This window comes from Belonocnema kinseyi, chromosome 7 (genome assembly GCF_010883055.1).
Source record: "Belonocnema kinseyi isolate 2016_QV_RU_SX_M_011 chromosome 7, B_treatae_v1, whole genome shotgun sequence".
Lineage (NCBI taxonomy): Eukaryota > Metazoa > Arthropoda > Insecta > Hymenoptera > Cynipidae > Belonocnema > Belonocnema kinseyi.
In genome coordinates this window covers 106,787,675-106,814,537 of record NC_046663.1, presented here as the reverse complement: position 1 = coordinate 106,814,537, position 26,863 = coordinate 106,787,675, and the positions used below count along the sequence as shown (strand labels likewise).

The 26,863-nt window shown below is 31.2% G+C and overlaps 1 protein-coding gene across 12 annotated transcripts in view; it reads right to left on the bottom strand.

Moving 5' to 3' along the window:
• Positions 1 to 26,863, bottom strand: part of LOC117176904 (carboxyl-terminal PDZ ligand of neuronal nitric oxide synthase protein-like) — a 62,258-nt gene that overhangs the window by 28,523 nt on the left and 6,872 nt on the right. For 5 of the 12 annotated variants that reach the window (XM_033367281.1, XM_033367282.1, XM_033367285.1 and 2 more), the window contains exons 1-5: positions 16,874 to 17,370; positions 16,343 to 16,698; positions 13,030 to 13,180; positions 2,667 to 2,738; positions 2,203 to 2,453 (exon numbers count right to left, since the gene is read on the bottom strand). In XM_033367281.1, coding sequence (XP_033223172.1) covers positions 2,203 to 2,453; positions 2,667 to 2,738; positions 13,030 to 13,137 — 431 coding nt within the window. In that variant the 5' untranslated portion in view covers positions 13,138 to 13,180; positions 16,343 to 16,698; positions 16,874 to 17,370. Of the gene's footprint in view, positions 1 to 2,202; positions 2,454 to 2,666; positions 2,739 to 13,029; positions 13,181 to 16,342; positions 16,699 to 16,873; positions 17,371 to 26,863 lie in introns of those variants that run through there. The other 7 variants (XM_033367286.1, XM_033367287.1, XM_033367288.1 and 4 more) reach the window with 5 other exon arrangements.

Sequence of the window (26,863 nt, the reverse complement as noted above, 5' to 3'; positions counted from 1 at the left end):
ATTAAACTTTAAAAAAGCCTCCTGGGACCCTAAAATATTATTTTATAATTTTCTTAAAAAAGTGAAAGATGTATTTCAGTAAAAAGAATACAATGCATGTACGTCAAAGTAAAAGAATCCATTGCAAGTCGGAATTAAAATAAAATCGGAATTATTTCCTAAAGGACTTAAGAGACCGCTAAATATATATTTTAATTCTTCCAAAAGTGTAGTTGATTTATCTCAATTAAAAAGAAACCATTGCGCGCTCGACAATGGAAAAGAATTCAATAGCAAAACTTATTTAATTAAAGTAAGTATTATGTTTAAAAAAATCGGCTTGCAGCAATCTTAATATTTTTGTATTCTGCCGAAAATCAATTTTTATTTTGACCCAAAAATTAACAAAATTGTGGGGGATTTACAAAACTTTCATAAAATCTGAAATAATCGAAATAGAACGGTACGTGCCATCAGCCATTAAGAAGTTTACAGATTGTAAATGATTTCATCATTACTACAGTCAAAATAATATGTGTTATTGCGCAGATAAAAAACACATACAAAATTAGACTTTTTCTGTTCTGCGCAATAAGGCATGCATTATACAGGTAATTATTTATTTATTAAAAAATCAACGAATTGCTGCTTTGAAAAATTTTATTCTAACAATAAGTGTAAATTTAAAAATTAAAATAAGAAACTAGATATAAAAATTATGAGAACTGAAACTTGTAATTAGCAGGATTAAGATTATGTAAAATATTTCTTCAAGGTTGAAATGATGTAAGAAACGAAAGTTATGCGTATCTTAAAGGGACACATTACGAATAATGAAGTGAGAATTTAATTCAAGGGCTTTTAAAAGTTAGATTGATGCTTTAAATTCATTTTAATTTAAGGCTATTAAAATGGCAGATTATTAACAATTTTCATATAGATTGTTCTCGGCGTACAGCCATGCTCAAAATGAAACGAATATTTATATTAATTTACGAAAGAAAGGATAGTAAATCCCCAGTTATCTTCTTTAAGACAATTATTCGAGTTTTGGCGTCGTTTTCTTCCGTTTTAGAAACAATTTTAAACTAGAGCTATTTTATTCCTTTTAGAATAAAAACGTAGTGAGAAGAATCTTGATATATTTTCGAAAGGAAAAGAATAAGAGGTTGTTAATTAATTTCGAATGTAAATTACGAAAAATATTTTAAAAACTATTTTTAAATCAATAATTATGAGCTCAATTATTTTTTTCTGAAATACACTTCTGTTTCTCTTCTAAAGTTCTTTATAGTAATGGAAAGTTTTTCGTAAATTTTACAAATCAAATTAAATATTAACCCTTCGTTCGCATGGTTGGTCTTCTATGGCATAGTGCCTTTTTCTCTATTTCAGAAAATGTATTTGAATAATTGATTGTTTAACAAATGTAAAGGTGCCAATAGAAAAATAGTATATCGCAATATATTCTATAGATTCAGGTCAATATCTGTGAATTTTGTCAGATTTTAATAATAAAAATAGCATTGAAAAAAACCTTCATGAACAAGAAAAACTCACAATTATTGTGGACCGCGTATGTGAAATTCACCATACGGGTGAAGGGTTGAGTAATTTTCAGCTTGATTGTAGGGCGAGAACATTCAAATTCTACTTTTGTGTATTTTAATTTTTTTTAATTTCAACAAACTTTAAGAGTTCCAGATGTTCTTTTAGAGTAGAAAAGCAGATTAAAACAAAACTTCAATATTTTACGTTTAACAAGCTACCTATCTTAATTATTTATTTTTCTTGAGAATGCTTGATAATAGGTTGCTGACGTTCCGCTATCCTTTACCAGAGGTCAACCCACAAAGAAAGACCCTATTTGAAAATTTGAAATGGTTAATGAATCGATGATGATTGGCCATTTCCGATATCGGATAATTCACATCGACTTCAAATTTAACATTCTTAGAAAATAAATGGTTTCACTCGCTGGCTTACATCGGAGTTTTTTTTCATTTACGACGTCTAAATCGGAGTTAGATGAATGATATCATTATTTGAAATGTTAAATTCTGATTCAACCGCGTCGTTTCTATTAGAACCCGTTTTTGTTACCTAGGAATGACTTATTTAATAGAAAAATGAATTGAAACAAAATCATCTTATCGAATACCATCTATGTAACCTGAGAACTTGCGGATGAACGAGAGGGAACCTTGATAACTGAATTTGTACCTGTATATCGGATGATGCATCAGATACATCTTGTTCTCGTCCATCCAGTGTTGCTTTTTCTGTGCAGGAAATAAGGATCGCATTAAAGTCGGTGCCAATCCAATGGAAAACAAACGATCAATCAACGGTGCTTCCTCAGTGGGCGAGTTCGCGAGATTTACCTTTTTCTTACGTAATGTGACTTTCACCCCATCCACCGAGACCTCCAGCGTCACTTTCTTCTTCTTGATCCCCTTGGCCTTGAACTCGTACTAAAAGCGAAAGGGAATCATTGTCAGTGTCTTGCCAGATGATTGCCGGTGGAGTGAGCTCACCCGTACGCAATTTACACAAGCATACGTGATTACAAACGGGTAACTCTCAAGATTGCTGGTAGCTGATAGGTACCTATATACAGTATGTGCATTTATGTACCAGTTAGGTACGTGTTCACTGTGCACACCCTGCATTAGGTGGATACTTACACGTATTCTCCGCATCGCCGCCATGATCTCCAGTCGGCTCGTCGGACGTGGAACCTCCATAGAGCCAATGAACTGCAAAGAAAAAAAATAAACGTATCAATTGCTTTGCTATTTAAGATTCTCAACACAAGGGAGAGATTGGCAGCCTCTCAAATTCGCAATTTTTTCATACGGAACTGCTCAATCCAAACAGTATTTCTTTTCTTACTAACTGAAGTTGGAAACTGTTTCTCTTTTTATCTTGAAAAGGAACTTACTCAGGGTTGCACAAACTCTCAATTCCGAAATAAAATATAAAAACAACTTACACCTAGGAAATCAATAGAGACAAAGAATGTCACCCAAAGTGTTGGTTTTTCTACAAAACAGACGATTTTCAACCCAAAAATAAGACTTTTGAACAGAAACTTAATTTGCACCGAAATTGTTGAATTTTAAAGCCAAAAAACAAACAATTCATAGAAAATTTGAATTTTCCACGAATAAAATAAGATTTTTCAGCAAAATAAATGAATTTTTAATTTCATAAGATAAATTTTAAGCAAAAATGTAATAGTAACATATTCAGTTGAGAATATTAATTTTCAACTTAAAAAAAAGAATTTTCAAGAAAATAGTTTAATTTCCAAATAAAGAAATAAATTTGCAACCAAAAAGATTAATTTTGAACCAAGACCAATTTTCAACAAATACATGGAATATTTTAATCTAAAAAAGATCATTTTTCAATCAGAAATAGAATTAAAGTTTCAGTTTTAAAAAATCCAACAAAAAATAACGATTTTTCAACAAAATAATTAATTTTTCAACTAAAAAATAATAATTTTCAACCAAAAAGATGAAGTTTCAATTAATCAAATTACCTAACAAAACACGTAAATTTTTAACCAATTATTTCAATTTGAACTAAGAAAGATCAGATTTGCATATTAAAATATCATAGTAAAATTTTCAATAAAAAAAATAATTTTCAACCGAACAATTTACTTTTCAACATAAAAGATTTAATTTATACCAAAAAAGATGAATTCGATATTTAATTATTCAGTTTAAAAAAAAGTTTAAATACCAATTTTTTGTAATAAAATAATTAAATTTTTAACCAACAAGATGAGGCTTCAACGAAAAAGATCAATTTTTAACCAAGAAGAATCATTTTCTACTAAAAATATGAATTTTTAATCTAATAGTTGAATTATTAACAAACAAAAAATGGGTTTTCATAAAAAAAGTGTAGTTTAATTTAATTTAAAAAATAAAAGTATGATATTTCAACAAGAAAGTTAATTTTCAACCACGAAATTTCTATTTTTTATCAAAATTGTTGAATTTTCAACAAAATAATTTCGTACATTTTTTAACGAATGCTCGTACAGTTTGCTCGAATTGAGAGAAAATTATTCATAGAAGATTGGAAAGAAAATATTAGGATATTATTAAAAGTTGGGATTTTTCAACATTATTAAATTACGTAGATGCAGATTTAATCGTTCATAATATTGCTTCAAAATTTCATTATTCAAAAGTCTAAAAAACGAAAACGAAACTTTATCAGTTTGAACATTCAAACAATGGAGATGTAGAAGTCTTAAAAATAAAAACTTTAAACTAAACATTCAGCGATAAAAAAAATTTGAATTTGTGGACGTCAAAATCAAACTTGTTCAGAATCAAACATTCTTATTCTATAAATATAAAATATATTCTATAGAATATAAGATGTAATGCTTTCCAAATTACACCTTGTAAATCACTCTATTTAAAATTAAAATTCTTTAAGAATACACAATTTCAAATTAAACATTTTTTAAATTAAATATCATAAAACTTTGAAAAAAAAACAAGATTTAAAATTAAACAATTTCAAAATGCAAGCATTCAATATTTTTAAAGAATTTGATCATTTATATTAAAAATATTTCATTTTTCAACTCTTAAAATTAATGATGTATTACCGAAGAACGTGTATTATTCTCACCAAATTTCGGTATATCTAAAACCCCTTCCATTTTCCCTATCTTACATGCTCCGAATTTCGGTGCTCATAGAAACAGTCTAAAATTATTAAGCAATTTTTAATTTAAAGTATTCATAATTGCCACTACATGATAAATCAGTTCGAAATCAAAATATTTTAATTTAAAATTCTAAGGCATTTAAAAGAAAAATATTATAGAGCATCTAACTAAATAATTACAAATTGAACAATATAACAAATTACAAGATCTTAAGATTTCCAATTTCAGCTTAAAATTTGATTTTAAAAACGTGTAAATCGAGGTATAAATTAAACATTTTGAAAACACTTTCATCCGCAAGTTTGGTTGCAGTTTGAATATTTCAAATACAAATATTTGGATCTTCCAAGTATGAATATTTCTAACCGAAAGTTATAGAATTTTTGTAAGATAATAACCAAAAGTGATCAAACGATATACAGATTTTGTGAAACTCATAACATTTTTAAGATTCAATATAATCTTTTTAAACAAGCGTTATTTAAAATAATGTAAATACCAGGCTCTTAAATGTTATTGCCTTTTAATGTAAAAGCTTTTAAGTTTGGATGGTTTCCAAATTTAAATCCTTCAAATTTAAATGCTTTCGACTATGGACGTTTCTTGAACCATAAACTTCAAAATCTAATTTTAAGAGGATTCTTCAGTCTTGGAAACAATAGTTTAATACCTCAACACCAATTACGAAATATTGATTTTCTTACAAAATAGAGCAGAACAACATTCTGAAGACATTCAGTTAAAAAGAAGAGTGCAACGTAAAAACTACATAAGTCAACAAAATTTGATTTTCTACATAAACAAAAATGTTATTTAAAGAAAATGTCCTTTTTATCATTGTAGATGCTTAATCATTAAATGACTAACACACAAGTATTAAAAAATGAGCCGAAAAATGATATCGAACAAGGAGTTAGTGAAAGTAGGTATATGAAGATTGTTAAGTAGAACCTGACTTTCGCTCGTAAAATTGTAACTATGATAATGTACTTCTAGTCGTATGTAAAACACTACAAGTTCTTGAGAAAATGTTTGTAAAATATGAATAAAATACAACTTTGTCTAAAATAGGAATGCCTTCAAATTTAAAAGCAACACTCATTCTAAATACCCTTGCAAAATCTACACATAAATAAAAATTAACTAAAAAGCAATAAAATCTAAAAGTTTTCAACAAAAATTGAACCATACAATCTTTAAAGTTGAAGTTTAAGAACATGAAACGTAAGTTTAAAAGCACTTAAATTAAGAAGCGGTCCACTTTTTAATTAACTGTTTATACTAATAAGAGTGCTCAGTCTATACTGGTCAAAGAATGTTTTGAGTTGAGAGCAGATTCAAATTGAACTCAAACCGAGACTCAAAACCAATTTACAAGAGTTAAAATTAGAAATTATTTAAATACCCTCTTAAAAAAGGAATGTTTAGTTAGTGCTATATAAAACTTTTCTAGAAATAACAAGTATCATTCTACTTTTAAAAAATATATTTTTAAGAAGCCGAAAATTTAAATTGTTAAAATTGTTCGATTGAAAAAATAAATGTGATACACACGCTGGTGTTCTAAATACCCAGGTGTGTACCATTTCCCGCAGTAAGTTCGATGAAAATAGGCGATGGTCCAGCCTGGTACTGACGATTCGAAGTCGCAATGTAAATCACTTTCAAGTCGGACGTAAGCGTAACTACGATACAGAGAAATTCGGTTTTAAACGATCAATAAAGAATACGTAATTCTGGCGATGACTGGAGTTGTAAAACTTCCGAATCTTGGAACAGACTACAGGAAATTAGAATCACTTTCAAATGGCACTGACTTTAAGAATTTCCTTTAACACCTTTCTGTATCTTCGCTTACTTTGTAAAATATCCTTTAAAATATGATGTCCTATCTATAGAGTTTGATAAAGAATATTTGAAAATGACTGACAAATCTTCAAACTTCTTGATTTTCTCGTACTATTTGTTTTATTTTTTTTTACAAAAAATTAATTTTTTATTCATGTTTGATGACTAATCATTGAAATCTAAAGTTTAAATGAAAACTTGATTACTAACCAAGGCATTAAATTGAATTGTATGTCCACCCACGATCAGCACGTTTGACTGATATTATGTCAATTACGTATCGTCACATTTGAAAGTCACGTGGATTAAAAAAACATTCTGGTTTTCTAAATTACCTCGACTTCCGACTTTGCTCTGCATTGGCGATATTTAAGTTAAACTTTACATCGAGACTTTCTTATTTCAAATCCCGAAATCTAGACAGATACTATGAGGAACATTCTAAATTTCACAGAACGAGGGAAGTATTATAACTTGAATCTAATTTATGGCAATCCTTAAATAAATATTTGCTACTGTCAGATGTTCACTTTCACATCAGAGGTGTCGATTTTCATATTCTAGTTTTGAATATTTGGGATAAAACTTGTTGGAATAGGAGGGGTTTCCTAGGTTTGATCTAGGACGATGATGCTATATCTGCTTATTTTGAATGTTTAAAACTAAAATTATTCAATTTTTAAGTTTTTAAATGGAAAATTCTTCATTTTTAAATACTTTGATTCGAAATGGTTTAATTACAAACGATTACAATTTAAAGCTGCCCATTTTATAAACTTTCAATAAGAAAATATTTATTTAAAAAAGGTTTCAATTTAAGATATTTAAATTCTTTCAACTATTTAAAAGCAAACAATTTTCAATATACCAAACTAAAATTATTGCTTTTTGAAATTCGTCAATTTCATATTCAGTTTTAAAAATTTGTCTATTTTTAATATCTGTAATTCAAATTATTCGACAACTTAAAAACATTTTACTTATACAAATTTATAATTCAGGAAATTTCAGTAGCTACGAAATTACTCATTTTTTATACTTTCCTACTGTAAGTATTTCAACGATAAGTCCATCATGCCTCGCGTTAGGTGATTTTGAATTTTGGCAAATCCCGAAAAAGAGAAGATTAATTTCTTTTTATTAAAGACAAGTCTTTATTATAAAGCTTTCGATTGTGTTATTAATTTTTTATAAGAAAGAGTAGTATCTCGGAACCTCTGGATTTTGTACTTGGACAATATAAAAAAATATTGACAAAGATTTCAAAAAAGTAATTAAATTATCACATATACATAATATTATAAAGAGTATCTTAATAATAAATTTCAATTTCATATCTGTGCTTTTATTTAATATCAAACACATGAAATGATTATAAACAAAAATTTTAATACAAAATGTTATTAATCAGTGGTTGTTAAGTATGAAAAATAGAGTAAAAATAATTCAGCAAAAAATGTCAAATTATAACTGTCGAATTTACAAAGGGTTCTATATTCTTTTAGATCAAAATATTATTAAAAAAGAACATTGCTGGACTTTTTTTGCAAAATTGTTTCCTCGGATGATGTTCGAATAATTTTGATGTACAATTTAAAATATTGTGGAGTCGCGTTTTTTTTTTAATTCACTTTTTATTTTGCGATTTTTTATTTTAAATATGAGAGACTTCTGTTTGTTTAAAAATAGAGTAAAAAATTCTTATGAAATTATGTTCCAAACCGAGAACTGTTTATTTTACAGAGGTTTTTGTATATTTAAAAAGCCTTTTATGGCAGAAAAAGTTGTTGAAACATTATTTTAATCAACAGTTTATCTCAGGTTGTGATTAAACGATGTTGGTGTCATTTTTTTTTTAATTTAAACAAAAATTTCTAAAAATAAAAGTTTAAAGTTTTGAAAAAAATAGTTTATGGGGATTTTTGTTATTAAAAAAAACTGTTATGGCATCATAAAATAATATCCAATCAATATCATCTAGCTTCAAGAATCTTTCGGTTAAAATCGGGTGAGGTTTACCGTATGTGAAATGATTGTGTCTTTCCTTTTTCTCCCACTTTTTGGCGTTCCCTACCCCGGACAGAAACCCTTATAGTTTCGGATTTCGTTAGCGTGTGAGGGAAGAGAAAAATTGAAGATAAAAAAGGAGCATATGTAATGGGTGTGAGGGATGGGAAGTGAGGAGAGACGTACGGGCTGAGCAGCTGGAATTAAGGAATGGTAGTGAAGGATAAGTTGGGGAGAAGGTAGATAAGGGAGAAGGGGGAGTGATACGGGGAGGAGAAACCCTTTCCTGTGGCGTCTACTCTGACTAATTTTTTCTTGTTTTATTATTGTCTCTAATTATCCGAACACACTGAAATTTGAAAACATACGCCACCGGACAAAATTTGAGCATCCAATTACGATATTCGTTTCAAAAACAAGCTATTTCCGTTTTTGAAAAACTTTCGAGTTTAAACTTCCACTCTCTGCGTGCTTTAGGGAAGTGAATGACAAAAATGGAAACTTTTCTACATTAAATCATGAAATCTCTTTTTTAAAATGTGATTAAAAATATTCACTGGATCTCGAATTATCATGACAAATGCGGAAGTGTGCCAAAGACGAAACGGCCGAGTGGCGATCGCAGTCTTTTATCTCCTATTTGCCATGCGATAACAAAAGATACAAGCTCGCCTGCCCCTCGGCCAAACGATTTTCGTCTTGGGCCCGCTTTCACATTTCTTATGATAATTCGAGAAGTAGTGAATTGAGATATCGAGTTGAAACTCTGTGAAATTTAATAGAAGAAAATAATCAACGTTTGTATAGTGCTTAATTTTTGTAATTAAAAAAAAATAAATTAATCCCATTTTCTAAAGTGGACGCAAATTTTTAACAGATAGTACGCTTTTCTCGTTTTCAGGTTTTTTGTGCAATTCTATTACACACGATGAATTTCTTAAATATTATTTTTTTCCACATTTTTCAAAACCGCTTTAAAATTTGAATTGTCTAATTTCGAAAGTTTCACAGTGGAAGTGTTGGATTTCTAAGGCTTTTAATTAAACATCATTCAATTTGAAACCAAATAATTATAATAATGAAGTAGTAATTAATCAATTTAAAAAGAGTGGGGTCAACAATGGCTATTTATGGGCCTAGAATGAGAAATATTAGTTTATGTGGCAGGCACGTAAAGCTTGGTTTTTTAGACGAGCAGGATGTTTTTAGCAGGAGCAGTCCGTGAGATGTTGCCGAAGTCAGACAAGCCTGACTGCAAATATCACTCGAGCCAATAAAAGTTTACGCGCGCGCCTCATACATTATTTTTTTCAGCTTTACAGAAATTACAACTTTTTTAATTTTATGAATTTTGAACAATTCTGGTAATTTCATGCATTACAGAAAGTTTTGGTTTTTTTTAACGTAATTTATAAGTAATTTGTGGTATCTTGTCAGTTCGTGTTAGTCCAATCATTACTATTGTTAAAAAGATAGTTTTCCATGCCTATGGCGGAAAGATAACCTTTGTTTGTGGAAGTAAAACATGAAAAGATTTATACTTGCTATTTTGCCTGCAATTGATTAACTTGAAAGAATTTTTTGACACAAGAACCATTCAAAATAAACGATCGATCGTTGATTAGAATGGTGTTTTGAGAAGCTTGTTCATTTCGTTTGCTCAACTATTAACGCACTTAACTTTAAATAGTACAATTCTGAACGATTCAAATTAAGATTTTTACTGGTTTAATTTCAACTTACTAAAATGTAAATTACTTAAGAGATCCATAAAAAGTCCATTCTAATAATTTGTAAGTTCTAATGAAATTAAACATCAAACCCACACCAACCATATATTTCTATACGCACGCTTTTAAAAAGCAGAAGTAGTCTTAACGACCCTGAATTTTCTGATTAGTGACAGTATCCGCTGAGAAGAGAATTAATTATTTTTTTAGGTGTTTGTAATTTGTCAGTGGAAATAAGGAGCGATTAATCGGCTAATGAAATTGGTCAGAATCGGACATATCAACCGGATACAAACGGATTCGATTTTAGAAAGAATGGCCGGAGAATGAAGGAGATGCCGGAATCTCGAATCATCCTCCTTTACCATCTACGTAAATTCGTGAAAGCAGTTTCGCATTGAATCCAAAGCTATCGGTCTTCCTCGGAATGAGAACTACTGAAATAAACACGTGCAAAGTGCCGTCTCTATGTGAGCGTAGAGGCAGCAGTAGAGGATTTCTAAAAATATAACGTGTCGTTTCTGGTTTTCATTTTTTATTCACGACTTCACTTCATTCTTGCGTATCGAAGAGAACTGAGGAAATTCATCATTTTTCGAAGGAGCCCCGCATCGCTATAGTTTCTCATTTCTCAACAACATCTTCTCAGCAGAATCTATTTTTTGAAGACTGAGAGCTTAACCACAATTCTCTTAATTTACTAAGTTTATTACAACTTTTTAGAATAGAAACTTAGTAATAAATTTAAATTTGTTACAGATGTGTTAAACTTTTCTACATTTTGTGAAAAATTTAGGAGAATAAATTAAGTTTCTTGATTTTAGGCCTGTCAGCGACATAACATATTGAAAAGGTGGTATATTTTGATAAATTATTTGTGTTAAAACTCTTAAAATTTAATATTGTTTAATTTCAAACATAATTTACATTTGACATCACCTATATAAGAGATTATTGGAAACACGTTCAAAACAATAGATTTTATAAATCTTTCAAATGAAAATTATTCCATTTTTAACGGTTGAATATACATATTAGAATTAGAATTAAGGCTTCAGTTTTGAAATTTAATAAAACTTCTAGGCCTTGAAGGATTCAATTTTTAACTCATTCAATTTAAAATTGTAAAATTCTGAAAGAAGCCCTCTTAAATTATTAAATTTCAACGCTTTTAATGGAAAACATTTTTTGAACATGCTTTCGAAGGTCTAACCTTAAACTTGGCTGATTCTGAAAGCTTAAATCTGAAATTATTTAGATCCGAACTCTCTCAATCTTAAACTTTACCAACTCCAATAGGATAATAGCGAAAGTAACCAAATAGAAAAAATAATGTGATCAAAATAAATTTAAACTGTCATAATGAAAAATTAGCTCTAAAATAATTCAATTCTGAACGTTTTCAACTCAAAATTTTTTTATTGGATATAAAATTTAATTTAAATGACTCCATTTTTTCCGATTCAAACCAGAATTATTTAATTAAAAACGTTTTCAATCTAACATTTACTTAATTTCAATCGGTTTCAATTAAATTTAAAAAATATATTTCATCCATTAACGCCTTCAAATTTGAAGTCAAACAATTTTAAATGTTTTAAAATTAGCCCGCTGATTTCTTATTGATAAATAAAAGAAAACAATTCGATTCTGAAGGCATTCCATTTTCAAAATCAAAATGATTTAATTGCAAAAACTATCAGTTTCAAAGGTTTTTATATTTGAAATGTTTAATTTTTCAACTGAGAATGTTTTTAATTTGAAACTAAATTTCAGAATCATAAAGTGATTCACTCATGAAAGCTTTGTATAGATTTAATCTAATCTTATATTATTCCCTTAATGATCATTTTGAATTTAAAAAATTACCATGTTTGACTTTTTAATACAACAACTTTTAATTTAGTTTTTGAATTACATTGAAATTATTACAATGGTAAGGTTATCATGTTTAAATTTTACAATACTGATTGATTTACATTTGAAATCAAACAGAAATGACTAAATTTTGATTTTAAAATGTTTAAAATGATTTTTAGGATTTTCACTCATTAAAGTTAGAAGTAAGGATTGTAAGCTTTGACTGCTTTAATATTGAAGCCCTATAATTGAACTATAGTAAAGTTTCAGACTGAGAGATGAGCCCCTCGGGGCCGAGAGACGATATTCAATCAAGCGTGAATCACCAGGAGCGTATGATAAGGGGTCAACGCGCGTGTACTTACGCGAATATTTTTTTAATATTATTATACCATTAAGCCATTTTCCTTTCGGGGTACGCGTGACTTACTCCGTGAGAAAATGGTTTTCACGGCCCTGAAATTGTACAACTTTGAAGGATATTTTGTATCCATACAATTTGGCCCGTTTCAATTTAAAATTGTTTAATGTCAAGCGTTTTCAATTGGAAATTTATCCATTTTAACGTAAAATCCGAAATAATGATTCCTTTTATAAAACTGGACAAACTAATTGTAAATTTCATGATGCGAACTTGAAATATAAACATTTTTAATAATTTCCTCTTGCTTGGTGAAATAACTTATTATTCGTGGAAATAATGTTGAATGAAGTATGTACTTACAAAAGACTAAGTCATGAAATTGTGTTTTTTTAAATCTAAGAAATGGATATTTTGCTTTCCGTGTCGGATGTAAAAGTGATTCTGAAGTTTAATTATCCGTTTGGTACCAGAAGGTGCCAATCCCATGGATAACATTTAACAAATGTCTAAATACTGTATTCAAACAATTGTGTTACCTTGGCGTGGAAAATGATGCCTCGGTGGAACGTCTCATCGCTGTAGAGTGGTATTCGAGTATCGTACTCGTCATTGTGTACGAGATTGTACTGCTTCTTAGAGGGCATGCTTGGCCCAACTTCATCCGATTACAATCGTCTTGTGGCTCCGCTGAAACAACAATTCAAAGTTAAGATCAATTCGAGAAAATAGACACAAAAATAGAAACAGTCTTATAAATAAAACATTTAAGCGTATTCTAAAACATGATATCAATTATGTATCACACAAAGTAGAAAAATAAGTCAATAATTGCATATTTTAATTATATTTGCTGTATTTTTTTAAGAGCAAATTAATTCTACATATTTTTATAATTTCCAAAACATAAAATTGAAAAATGGTTAATAAATGCAGTCTTTTGATACTCAACTAACTCTAAAAGTTTAAAGAGCCGAAAGACCGCGTATTTAAAAATTGTAAATCTTTCCAATCAAAATCTTAACTGTTTGTTTGAAATACCGATATAATAGTACAATTCTTGGCACTGGAAGAAGTTTTATAAAGAAGCCAATAACAATCAAGCAAATATATTTTCAACACCGAGAAAATAAATTCTCCCATATTGATTAAGGTTGGAATATCTGAATTTATGAGAATACTAAAATATTTCCTTTAATTTTAGAAATAAATTATCGGACCTTTATTATAAATTTAGCAATAGGAATAAAATGGTTAGTTTTTTCATATCTCTCAGCACGCGTGGCAATCAAGTTTACGTGTTCCTAGGGTATAATTCCAAGGGGATTATGGGATTTCCGAGGGAGGTTCAGAATTCTCCGTAGAGGGTGATGAATATAATTTGCAGAAAAGGGACCTTCATGTTCGCAAAAAAAAAAATAAAAGGGGAAGGCCTCATTTTAGTTGCTGAGTTTTTTAATAAAAGGAAAAGAAATGTAGCTGAATTTGTTGGTTTTTAATCATAGTTGAGAGAAATTTTATGAGGAGAAATGTTTCTTTTTGATTTCAATATTTACAAATAAATTGTTGATCGATTTATTTCTGAAAAAAAACCTTGAAATCTTCGTTAAAAATTGAAAAAGATCAGTTTGTCTCAAATATATTTTATAAGCACAATAAAGACGCCAAAAATAAAGGAAACTAGCGATCAAAGAACTCAGAGAAAGAAATTGAAAGCTAGACTTTTTGATAATACCTTCATTCCGGTGAAGATATTATCACCAGAGATAATTGTTTCCTTTAGAATACACAGGGTAAACTGTAAATGATAGAAAAAGGATGAGCGAATAGTCTAGATAAAAATTGTAGCCGGGCTCAGTTCTGGTATGCAACTGAATAAGAAAAAAGATACAAACAGGCTAGAACTTAAAACTGTACTGGTTCATTCGATGGTAATTGGTAAATACGACTGCCTATTTGCCAACCAATCTTTTATACTTATTTTCTTTTAAACAATTAGAGCTGTTGCAAAATAATGATACGATTTCAAAAGGAAATTTTATTTTTTAGATTCCAGAGATTCCAGTTCTTTTCAGTATACTTATCTTCCCGATGTATTTTATTGCATCTCTTTTTAGGTACTATTTTTTTGCAAATTTTGTGAGAAAGTTTATTAACAAAATATGATATGAAAAGCTTCGGATTATAACATTTTATAAGTAAAAATTGAAAAGCCATCGATTTTAGAGGTTTCCAATATGGAAAGTTTTTTATTTAAAAACAAGGAACTTTGAAAACAATTCATATTTAAAAATTCAATATAAACATAAAGCATAACATAATTATAAACTTTCTATAGCATCTAAAAAAACCTCCTCAAATATCTGTAATTTCTCTACCTGCAAAAAATTCCCCCACAGAATTATAAGATTTTCAGGTGAACAACACCCTTTTCATAAAATGAATATGACACAAGTCTCCCTAGGATTCAAATTATTCACCCGATTCATATTTCTTTGTTAACCCGAAAAGCTTCCATGCAATCAAGTTTGAAGAAGGCACACAAAGAATTTCACAATAGAAATCTTAAAGTAAGAAAACAAACCAAACTAGTATTTTCAGGTCCCATTACAATTACTTAAGAAACCGTCTCATTGTCAGAATGGTCTAGCTTAAGGCTACAGTTAAAGAATACAAAATAAATTGAGCCTCTAGCTAGAACGCGTTTTCCCAGGACGTTCGAAGATGCGAAAGAAGACAGGGAGGAAAGAATGTAAAAAAAGCTTAGAGAAGGGGAGCTTCACAACGAACTCACAATAACAAATATTAACCCTAATTATTTTTTTACTTTAACAAATTTCTATAATAGAAATTGGGGAGACAATTTAATTTCAATTCCATAGCGACATGAATTTATTTCCTAAATGTACTTCACCGCTGTAAAATTTTAAAAAAAATTAAGTTTCATTTGGCAATTTATTCATTTTAAGCAACAAAAGTAATTAAAAGAAATATTTTGTAACAAAGCATTCCATACTCACTTTGAGGCTTCAAAACTTAGAAAATTTCTATAATTGACACTCCAAACGGCAGCAGAAATTTTTAATTTAAAACTTAACAATTTAAACAATTAATATGAATCGCATTGTCAACGCTAGCGCCCTCACTGAGATAGAAGCTTATAATTTGAATACGTTAAACTACCTCAGATATACATCCTATGTAAATCTAAGTTTTGCATGTATCCAATTTAAAATATATTAGAAATGTTCCTTATATAATAAGTGGGTCACTTCATTAAATACTAAATCTAAACTTATTCTTAAATTAATAACTGAAATCTATTTTCGGAATTAGATAGACGTATGAAAGAAGAGGAGAAAAGTCTCTCTGGTCGAAACCCAATTTGACTTATTAGTTCTCAAATAAGTTCGCAGTTTATACATTTTTTCGCGTGAACAATTTGGTCCGAGCCATTATGCTACCAAATAGGTAAGGATCTACCTCAATAAGGGCGCTGGTATTCCCAAAACAATTAGTATGGGATTTTGAAACTTCTTTTAATTTAAAGACCTCGAGTTAAATTTTCATTTTTTAAAATCGATGATTGAACATTATTTCTTTTTAAATTTCTGTGTAGAATTAATCATCTAAAAATTAGGAAAAAACATTCTTCCGGATACACGATTTAGCAGTTAAATTTGCCTTAAAGTGCATAGCAGTGTATCTAAATACCAAAATAAATAGTCCGGTGAATATTTTTTATAGGTGAAATTGTATTAAGTTCCCCTAAGGCCTAAGGCAGTATGGGACCGCGGCCAGACATGCGGCCAAAGAAGCCGGCCGCTGAAGCGATCTATACGTTATACGTACACATTCACGAATTGTAGTAGTGACAAACACCACGACACTCCACCAAAGCCAGAAGACTGGCTTCTCTCTTCTTGGAAGCGGATGATAGTCTGCCCTCGACGAAGGAGGGCTCAGGCGATCGTGCCCACTATGGACGGAAACTGCACCTATCAAAATCGCAGTGAAGCTCACGGAAGGACATCCAGCTACAAGGCGCCAACGTTCACTTGCCTCTCAGAGTCTTCAACTGCACTACTGTCTTTACCGCAAATGCTTTAGAGTCCATTGTTTTATTCGTTTTCCGCACTGTCCGATGGGTCAACGCTCCAGGGATGAAGGTCGAACTCAACTCAGTAACGCACCTTCGTTTCTTAACACTGTTGAAAAATCTGTATTAATAGCTTGACATATAGGTATACATATATAATAAGTTATTTAATCGGAGATACTCAAACCGCGATTATGAATTTTATAGGATAGATAGATGCCTATATGATTAATACAGATTTATCTACGAGTTAATAAACGAATGCTAAAAGTAGAAACATTTACAAGACGTCTTCGTCGATTGTAAAATTGCGTGGATAGATGAACCTGGTAATGCTAGTAAAACTCTTGACTAAATCACGATCGATTAGCCGTTGGATAATGGACTTTATCAAAGGTGTGAACCGTGGATTGTGTGATGAAGAAAAGAGGTTTATCCATTTAAAGGCTGATCACGTTGGCCCGCATCGCGTTGCCTTGAGTTTCTCTGGCTCCTGGTTGTCGGCTGCTGCGTCATGATTCATTTGAATTTTATGGAAAGGTGAGAGCAGCTAGGCTCAGTTAAACTCACAATAAATTATCAACGAAACACAGTGCGGGAAGCAAATTGTTGGAGAGGCATGACGCGCATTCCTCTTTGTCCTAGCAACGTGTGCACGTGCTTTTGTTGAAGTCACTCACGAAATCCAGGAAAACAACCCCTCCGGCGGCGTGATCGGCATCGCACGCACTGAAAACTCACATGCAGCTGCGGACTGCTATAGACAGACGTCTGCGTTGCCAAGATCCCCGCAACTGTGGAGGTTGGCCGGCTCGATTGGTTTTCTTGAGAGTTGAGAGGCGGCACCAAGGAGAGAGCGAGAGGCCTGACGTCAAGAATGTATGTTGTGTCTCGCTTGGTCTGGTAGGTCTGCAGAGGGTAAGTTTGCTGGTCTCCCTTAGAAGGAGAAAGACAGCTAAAGGTGCCGGTCGTGCTATATCAGGTGGGGTAGGGTGAACGAAGCAACCTGGAGAGGAAAGACTTTGTGTTAGATATGCTAGGTAGGGTGGGTAACTGGTATATCATGTGGCGTATGAAAGATTGATCAGAAGGTGAATCTATAGAGAAGGTATTGGGGTTGCAATGTATTGTAGTGTAAAGACACCTGGATGAGTTTTGTTGTTGGGGCATGAGCTATATATATTATACTACTACCCCGCTTGTCGATGCTCAAGGGCAAATGCCGACCGAGTTTGGTAAGAAGCAGGTTTTTTTTTTAGTTTATTTATTGGAAGAGTTTCTTCGCGATGTATATCTTCGTGATCGCGGCTAACGATCGATAGACATTTGAAAAAATTCTGAACCATCATGTTTATCGAATATTTTATCTTTATTTTCAAAACTCTATAAAATCCAATTAAGAATTTAGACTTCTTACATTTAAATTTGAAAGAAATATTACTTCATTGAAGTCATAACAAAAATTTTTTTAATAACAGGAACTCATGGAGCAACTCAAAGTTATTATTAAATTGAAACTTGATAATATCATTGTTCTTACTTTATGTAAAAGCAATTAGCTTTCGAATTTTTAAATTAGTATATCCTCTATTAATCAAAAGCTTTTTTATGAAACTTTGAATAACATTTTTTCTATCTGTGAAATCTTATGGAAAAAGTTGGATTCTCTAAATCTTAAGCTTCACTTAAGAAAAATATTTAATCCCTTTTTGTTCTTTTTTTACTAGCAATATTTTATAGCTAATTCGATAAAGAAGGCGTGGATCACGGGACAGTGAATGTTCATGGATTGGCGTTTGCAGATGATAATGCTGTTACAGCAGAATCAGTCGATGGCTTGAAGAGTGTTGATCAGACTGAATATACTAGCATGAAGAACATGGGCCTTGAGATTAACGTAAATAAAACAAAAATTATGTTTGAAAGAAGGAGTGAAAAAACAGTATGCACCATTGCGTTAGACAATGTCAGTAATGAGAGGATTTTCAAAGAATGTAATGTAGAGGAAACACGGTTTAGCAACAGTCAACGAAATTTCTTCAAATGGTTTAGCTATATTAAGAAAATGGATGAAGAACGATTGGCGAAACAAGAGTATTTAAGTGTAAAGTGAATGGTAGCGTACCCAGAGGCAGACTTATATGAAAGAATGGTGGGAATGTATGGATGTAAAGGAAGCAAAAGTTATATTCACGCAGAAAAAAGAACCTTACATTTCACTGAAAACCAAGTTAAATCTACCGATCTTCCTAGTACGTATTTGGACAACATGACAGTTCAGTAAACGTTACAATTATAGGCAAATAAGAATGACTATCAATGATGGTTACTAGTACCGATTCTCAAGTGGTCTTGACCTGCGGATCAGTAGATTTTACCGATCCAGTCCTTATTCTGCACAGTCCCTGGATACTGTATTTACGAATTATCATGTCACTTTAACGAAGAGTATAAAGATATCTGAATTATGTTATCGGCGTAGACATTAGCTATAAAGACATTACTATAAATTGTGGAAAAGTATTGCTAAAAATAATTAATAAATAAAGAGCACGGTTATTTCTCATAAATATTTTTTGGATATACTTATAATTCATCGTTATTTGTAAGTTATAATGCTTATAATACAATTAAAATTTCGCACGCAATGGGGGGGGGGATTCGAACGCATAAACCTAAGCACGCAAGTCAACAGTCTTAACCACTACACTAGTATACGAGTTGCGATCTGTAAAATAATTTTGAAATGCATTTATAACTGAGGGTGATGAACTCGGGAACGACTTCTGAATACGCAACCATGCCATCGTGGCACACAACAAAAGTTGTAGCATTCACATCATTTCTATATGTCAGCTGAAACAGTGACGGAACAAAAACACGTCTTGCTCCAATAATCTCTCAAGTGTACGCGATCTGTGAATAGGTTGTGCCATCCAAAATGGTGCTATTTTTATAAAACCCCTTCCATGCTAAGTGAGAGTGTGGAGTAATGTGACGACTGTCACAGAAATGTCAAAAAGAAATGTTTTTTAGGTGATGCAATCCATTAATTGCCGATTGCGTCGTGAATTCAACCGGTGCTCCGCGCGGAGAGGTTGCGTTGCGACTTTAGGGGCGAGTTAAGTAAACCGATCGGATCAGTAGCATGTACCGATCTTTCGGTAATGTCCACTGCACTACTATTGTAATCTCGGTTCAGTGGATTTTACATGTCGTTCAGTATGCAATACGAGGGAATAGAGGTTTATTTTACTGAAATATAACCGTTGAATTAACCTTAATTTCACTGAGACATTTACGAAATGCTAAGTGATTTTAACATTTTCACCCTCTTATTAAGAGCAGTTTATACTGTTACGGTTATAAAAAACACTTTACAATTCTTGATTAATAAATATTACATTTCTTTTTTCTGCGTGTGGTAGGACAGGCAAGTGTGGAGAAACATAATTTATAAGAAATGTGTGGTAAAGTGTCAGCAGCGTGATAGACGCCTGAAACGATCGACCTTAGATAATAATCGGCCCTCTTGGAGAGCTTTGCTTAATGGGGCAGTATCCATTTTATCGCGGTGTACCTGCTCGTCTTACCCTCTCCACTCGACTTCTCCTCACGTCCCTGACTGAGCGAGATTGCTATGCCGGGCTTTGCCAGCGGGGGACCCCTTTGTCCTAATGAGGCATAAAATGCCATGCATAAAAATGTTATAGTTTTGCAATCAGCAAATTCAAAATATCATATTCGGAATCTGTGTCTTTTTGCGATCCCAACGATATGTAACTTGCAATTAAAATATTGAAATTAAACTAAGTTATGGCGGATATTAGTTTGTTTTGACCCTGACTAGATAGTATTATGGAATTTTCAGTAGAATAGTTGAAAATGCATCAGTTTATTTGGTAGAAAATTCGCCTTTTTAAAGTTTAATAGAATATACTGATTTTTACACAACTGCCTAGAGGAATATTATACTTGAAACCAAGTACTTGAATTTTTAAACCAGAAATACGAATCCTTAACAAAACAGTACACAGTATAAGTTATTTAGTATACACATACACAAATAGACACACACAATGATTTTATAATATTAAAAATGATGGTCGATTCTTGGGTAATCGAACAGAACTAGGGGTTGATAAAAATGATTTTGAAAAATAAGGGCCACACTAGTGTATTAAACACAAGGGCAATTGATTAAAAGGAAATTAAACTTCACTTTCTAAGGAATAGAGTTCAAATGAGTATACTTATTATAGTAGATTATAATATGGAAATTATAAGAGCATTACTTCCACCGGATGAGTATTAAATTGTCAACAGACGAATTTTCTAACAAATAAACTGATGCATTTTCAACCATTCTACGGAAAATTCCATAATGCTATCTAGTCAGGGTCAAAACAAACTAATATCTGCCATAACTTAGTCTTAAGTTCAATATTTTAATTGCAAGTTACATATCGTTGGAATCGCAAATAAACATAGATTCTGGATATGATATTTTTAATTTGCTGATTTCAAAACTATAACATTTTTATGTATCGCATTTTATGCCTCGTTAGGACAAAGGGGCCCCCTGCTGGCAAAGCCCGGCATAGCAATCTCGCTCAGTCAGGGACGTGAGGAGAAGTCGAGTGGATAGGGTAAGACGAGCAGGTACACCGCGATGAAATGGAAATCGTCCGCTTAATGGATTCAATTGAAGTAAATAATATGCATCTTTATGGGATTATAAGTCAATTTGCCTATTTTTATGTGAACTATGGCTTAAATAAGCAACACAGAAATTTCAGATTGATCTAAAATTTGTACCTCATCCTTTCTTATTCTTGCCATATATAAATTCCTTGATCCCAGGTAGCATTAAGAGGCTAGAACCGAATGAATTCCTCTTACCCCAATGGTATGATAAGGAAAGAAGAAAATATAAAAAGGCGACCATTTCTAATTTTCAATTTTATATAGAAATATTTGTATTTCTTCCTTGTGAAAAGACATGCATTCAAACAATAAGGGTAGAAATTTCTAGAAATGTTTGAATTTGTTTAATCAACCCTTCGTCTGCAACATGAGTCATTATGGGCACAATTGAAATTTTAAAGTGAAATATCTCGAATAAATAAGGAGGGTAGTGTTTGTCCTTTTCCCTAAAAAATTTAGTTAGTGAGAAGGTTCGATCCAGCAAAGGTCGTTGAGTATCATCCGTTTATTCACAATCAGTGTCGGTACAAAGTCAGTTGTGTGCTTAAAGTGACTCATACTTTAAGACCGCTTTAGTCTTTTTCGGAATTTGATAATTTTTAAAATACGTATATTTCTAATTTGTTTTGATAAATAATGATGTGATTTAAAATGAAAAAAATGTCCTTTTTTCTTTGAAATTTACACTCATATTTTAAATCTTTATCTCTATGCTGTTTTTAGATGCGAGGTTTTCCCAGAAAGTATCCGACCTTGTGCTTTACTAAGTGACACTGACCTGCGAATCTTTAGTCGACTAGTCACTAGTGTACGCAGTTGCGTAGACGTCTAACCACATAGGCTTCGCATTTCGGGATGGTGGAATGCACCAAACATAGATTATGCACTCAATTTTGCCAAAAACTTGGCCATTCATGTGCGGAAATCATCGCTATGACTTACGAAGTGTATGATGATGTATATATGAGTGATACTTAAAGAAAGGTTTATATGCGATTTAAAAGTGATCTTATCTTCAGCGGAAAGTGATTCGGTCAAAAAACCGAAAAATTTAGAACGAGTCTTAAGAATGTTAGTTAATGGAAATCGTCGATAAACAATGAGAGAGATAGAGCAAGATCTCGGAATTACAAAAACTATATTGTTTTGTACATTTTTATCCAAGATTTGGAGGAAAGTAATGGCTGGGTCCTTCACCATGAAAACGTACTGGCCCGTTTATCGCAGCTTATTCAGAAATTTCTGGTGAAACACGGCTTTACACAAGTTCGACAGCCTCCATACAGTGCTGACTTGGCTTCCTGTGATTTCTAAATGTTACCCAAATTAAACTATCTTCCAAAAGGAAAACAATTTAATAACGTAGAGAAAAAAGACACAATGCGACGAACGCATCTGTCAGATATATTCCGAAAGTGGGAGAATCGCTCGAATAAGGTTGTGGCTTCCAAAGGGGAGTAACCCTGCCGTAAAAAAAGAAAGAATCGGAAAGGCCGCTTCGGAAAGATTCAGAAAGGTTTCGGAAAGAGAATCGGAAAGGGGTATGTGAACTTTCTTCCGTTTCTTTCCGATTCTTTCAGAATGTCCCTCTAGTCTCTAGTTAGCTTCTATTTCATTATATTTATGTATTGAATATATATATATATATATAATATATATAATTAATAGATCATATTTTCACATTTCACATTTATTCATAAAGAAATAGGAAAGAAATCGGAACGAACATAAACGAACATAAACGTTCGGAAAGAAAGGGAGACAAAGTTCACATAGAAATCGGAAAGGACCGGAAAGGTACTTTCTTTCCGATTCTTTCCGGTTCTTCCGCTAGGGAAGGTCGGATACTTTCCGGACAGGCATCGTAGAAAAATAACTGCTAGAAAATTCCGCTTTTCAGGTGCTTCAATAATTCAACTTTTTAAAACCACCGCTAACGCCACCACGTGTTTCTGAAAGCCCATAACTTTCACTTCGCAATCCCGCAAGGCTTTTTTTATTTTATTTATTTATTGTGGAGATATGCATTTGTTATCTAATTATTTCTCGCGTATTTTGTAATAAATTTCAATCTGTATTGCAGACCTTTTTTAACATTCAACTTTATTAACAAACACATTAAAACACATTATTTATTTATTTATTTATTTATTAAATCACATTAGAAAGTAACTGTAAATTTTCTCCAAATTCTCTAAAGCCCGGAAGGCATTTGAATACTCAACAGGCCCAAAATGACTCATATTTGCAGGCGGAAGGTGCGAAAAACAACAATACAGACGAAAAGTTAAACCTTCAATCAAAAAAAATATCTTACATAACACTTTTTTGTGAAAACGACAAGTCGAAGACGGTTGCACATAAATTTATAAAATTCGAAGGAATTATTTCCCCTACTAATATCTTAAAACTGACTGAAAAGATTCTAAAAATATTCACTACATTTTTTTAGCACTTAATAATATTTCAAAAGTTGAATTTTACAGTGAAAATGTTTTTATTCGCATAATTTAAAGTTGAGCCAAGAATAGAAGAGTTTTCTTGTCTCAAGGCGAGTCGATTGGCGATTGCTATTTACACATTTTATTGAAAATTAGGGAAGTTGTGGTCATTTATAATATTTGAAAGTTCTATGTTTTTGCAGTAAAAATTTATCTCGCCAATATAATTTAAAGTTGATACAAGAATAAAAAAACTCCTTGAATGGAGATATTTTATTGATTGGCTAAATTTTCTGATTTTATTTTCATGGTGGGTGGAGGGCCCCGCCAGAGCACCCCCTAACACTTTATTTTAAACTATTTTCATTAGTGACATTGAACCATTTTTAAAAATCAATAATGTATCCTCTATGAGGATGCAAATATATTTGCTGAATAATCATAATGAGAAAGCAAAGTGCTCATCATACCAGCAGTATACCATTTTAAAAAAAGTTAAACGCCAGACATCAAATTTATAGCTACACGGAGAAACTTTCGGTTGTAAAATTTGATATTATAATATTTATTTTTACAATAAGGTAATAGCAAGCCAGGATATAGCGTCACTATTTCAAGAATTTCTATTGTGAATATTAAACTGTGAAGTTACTAAGTTTATTGGAATATCATACTAAATGATTAAATAATTTTACTTATACCAAAAGAAAGTTTGTATACTCCCTAGGAAAGACTACGATGTTTAAAACACAATAGTAATAACATTTTTCCTGAGTACATTCTACGTCTTTCTAATTTTTCCCATAGAAAATAAGGAAAACTGCCATAGTCGAAAAAGCAAAATAAACATAATTTGGAATTCACTGCAGGGTCCCACTGGGAGCAACTGCCATCTAAAAATGACACCGGCTAGCCGATTAGAACCGCGGTAAATCACACCTATGACCAATTTTATACGTTAAACATAAAATTAGATGTTAATATTTTAATTTAAGCTGAAAGAGAAAAAATCGTGTTAGAAGAAATCAGAACTGGCGGGAATCGAACACGGATCTCCGAGGCAGCGGAACGGAGATATTTTCTTGTGATTAAACAAATTATGAGATTTTGAAATTTTATTATCCTCAGGAATCTCGGTGCATAAGACGTCATTCAGCACTGGATTTCCTATCTTAAATCAGAATTTTCGCAAAGCACTGCATTCAAATGTTTTTCCTCTCATTGCACCTTCCCATTGAAAATGGTAATTTTTCACACTTATTTTGCAACTTGTGTTATTTAAACTGCTAGTTATTGCAACTACGGTTTTAGTATTAAATTTATGAATATCACTTATTCTTATCTCCAATCTGCTATCAATAATAATATTAATCGTTTTAACCACAAATGTCAGTTACAGTATAACTCTGAAACTTTGTCGATTTTGGGGCTGGCGGTGGTAGTGAAGAATGCCGAAAGAGTTCCGCTCTGGATGTAAACGTAATACTATTTTCTCGTCTATAAACTCTTGTAAAAATCAATATTATAATTCCAAATGTTACAACAAATAGTTTTTCCGTATAGTTAAACGTATTTCTTGGCCTTGACATTTTTTTAACCACAATATTTAAATTTACATGCTTTTAATTCGAAAGTTTTTTAGAACTCAACTTTTTGAAAAATAGAAGCATGAAGGAGTAAAAATTGGACTATAAAATTAACAGGTTAATCGAAAAATTATATCTTTACTATTAAATGATATTCTTTTTTAAAATGTGTTAGGGTCATTTAAAAAGCAATACAATTTCTTCTCCGTTTTTTACTTTCTAAAATTTCAAACATATTTGCAGAAATTGTTATTAAGCACCAAATTAAATTTGTTTATTTCGTTGGTTCATGCTAGCACTTTTCACGAGTAGGTTTAACTTTACCTCAATTATCAACGGGGAATGTTCAAGAGAAGTTAATTATATATATTACAAGATAGGACGTTTTTATTGCCAAAAATTCCTGGTTTTCAAACTGAATTATGTTCATTAAATGTTTTTTTTTCACGGGTAAAAAAATACCAGGTAATTTGTCATTGTTTTGGATTTTTAAAATTCCCGGTGAGCTCCCAGTTTTACAGGTTTTTCTATTAAATATATAATACACAAACTTTTTTACTGAAACAATGAAAAACAAAAACATATTAGATTTTATAAGATACCTTCTATATTTTAAAATTTTATTTGCAAATTTATAAGATTAGAAATAAATCATAATTTATAAAACTATATTAGACAATAATAGTTTTTTGTTTTCACGGTGGAAATTAATGGGATATTTTTATTTATTTCAAATTCAAAAAGAAAAAAAATAACTATTTAGAAACACTTACTAAAACTATTGATCTTTTCTCGAAATTATAACAAATTTGTCGCCATTAAATATAATTTACTAAACAAAGATATTAACATTAGATATTTATGCATGAAAGAATTAATTTAACCACGTGCCACGACTTAATTGAAAATCCAAAATTATATACACCGTCATTAAAATCAAATCCTCAAACTAAAATTTACCCTCAAAGTATACATTCATTACGTATATTTGATAATAATAAAAAAAAATTACAACCAAATGCTTTTTAAATTGTGCGCTTGATGTGAAATAGTCTCGTCAGATGGCACCAGTTCTCAGGAATGCTTTATTTTGCATAATAAAGATAAAAGAATTTGAAAAACACAACTATGTAATTAATTGAAAAATTAATTTACACATTCATTAGAAAATTAATTTTTGTATTTTAATTTGGAACCATTCGCTTTTGATTTTCATGATTTCAAACCAAGGTTTATAAAAAAAGATTGTTCTTTTCTAAAGATCGAGTGTCATTGCTTTACAGGGACTCCTCTATAAAATACTGAAATCGGAATATTATAATATGTAATGTTTTTTAAAAAAATGTGTTAAATGGTCAAGATCTTAAAATTCGTTTAGGCGGGTTTTTCTCACAAAACTTGAGAATTTACTACTCTGAAAATTAGAATTTCAAAAATATTTTCAAATATGATCAAAACTATTCTTTGTGTTACTTGATTCCTTGCCTATGCATTCCGAACTTTGGAGGTACTTCTGAGGTACTTTGGAAGTCTGGTTTTT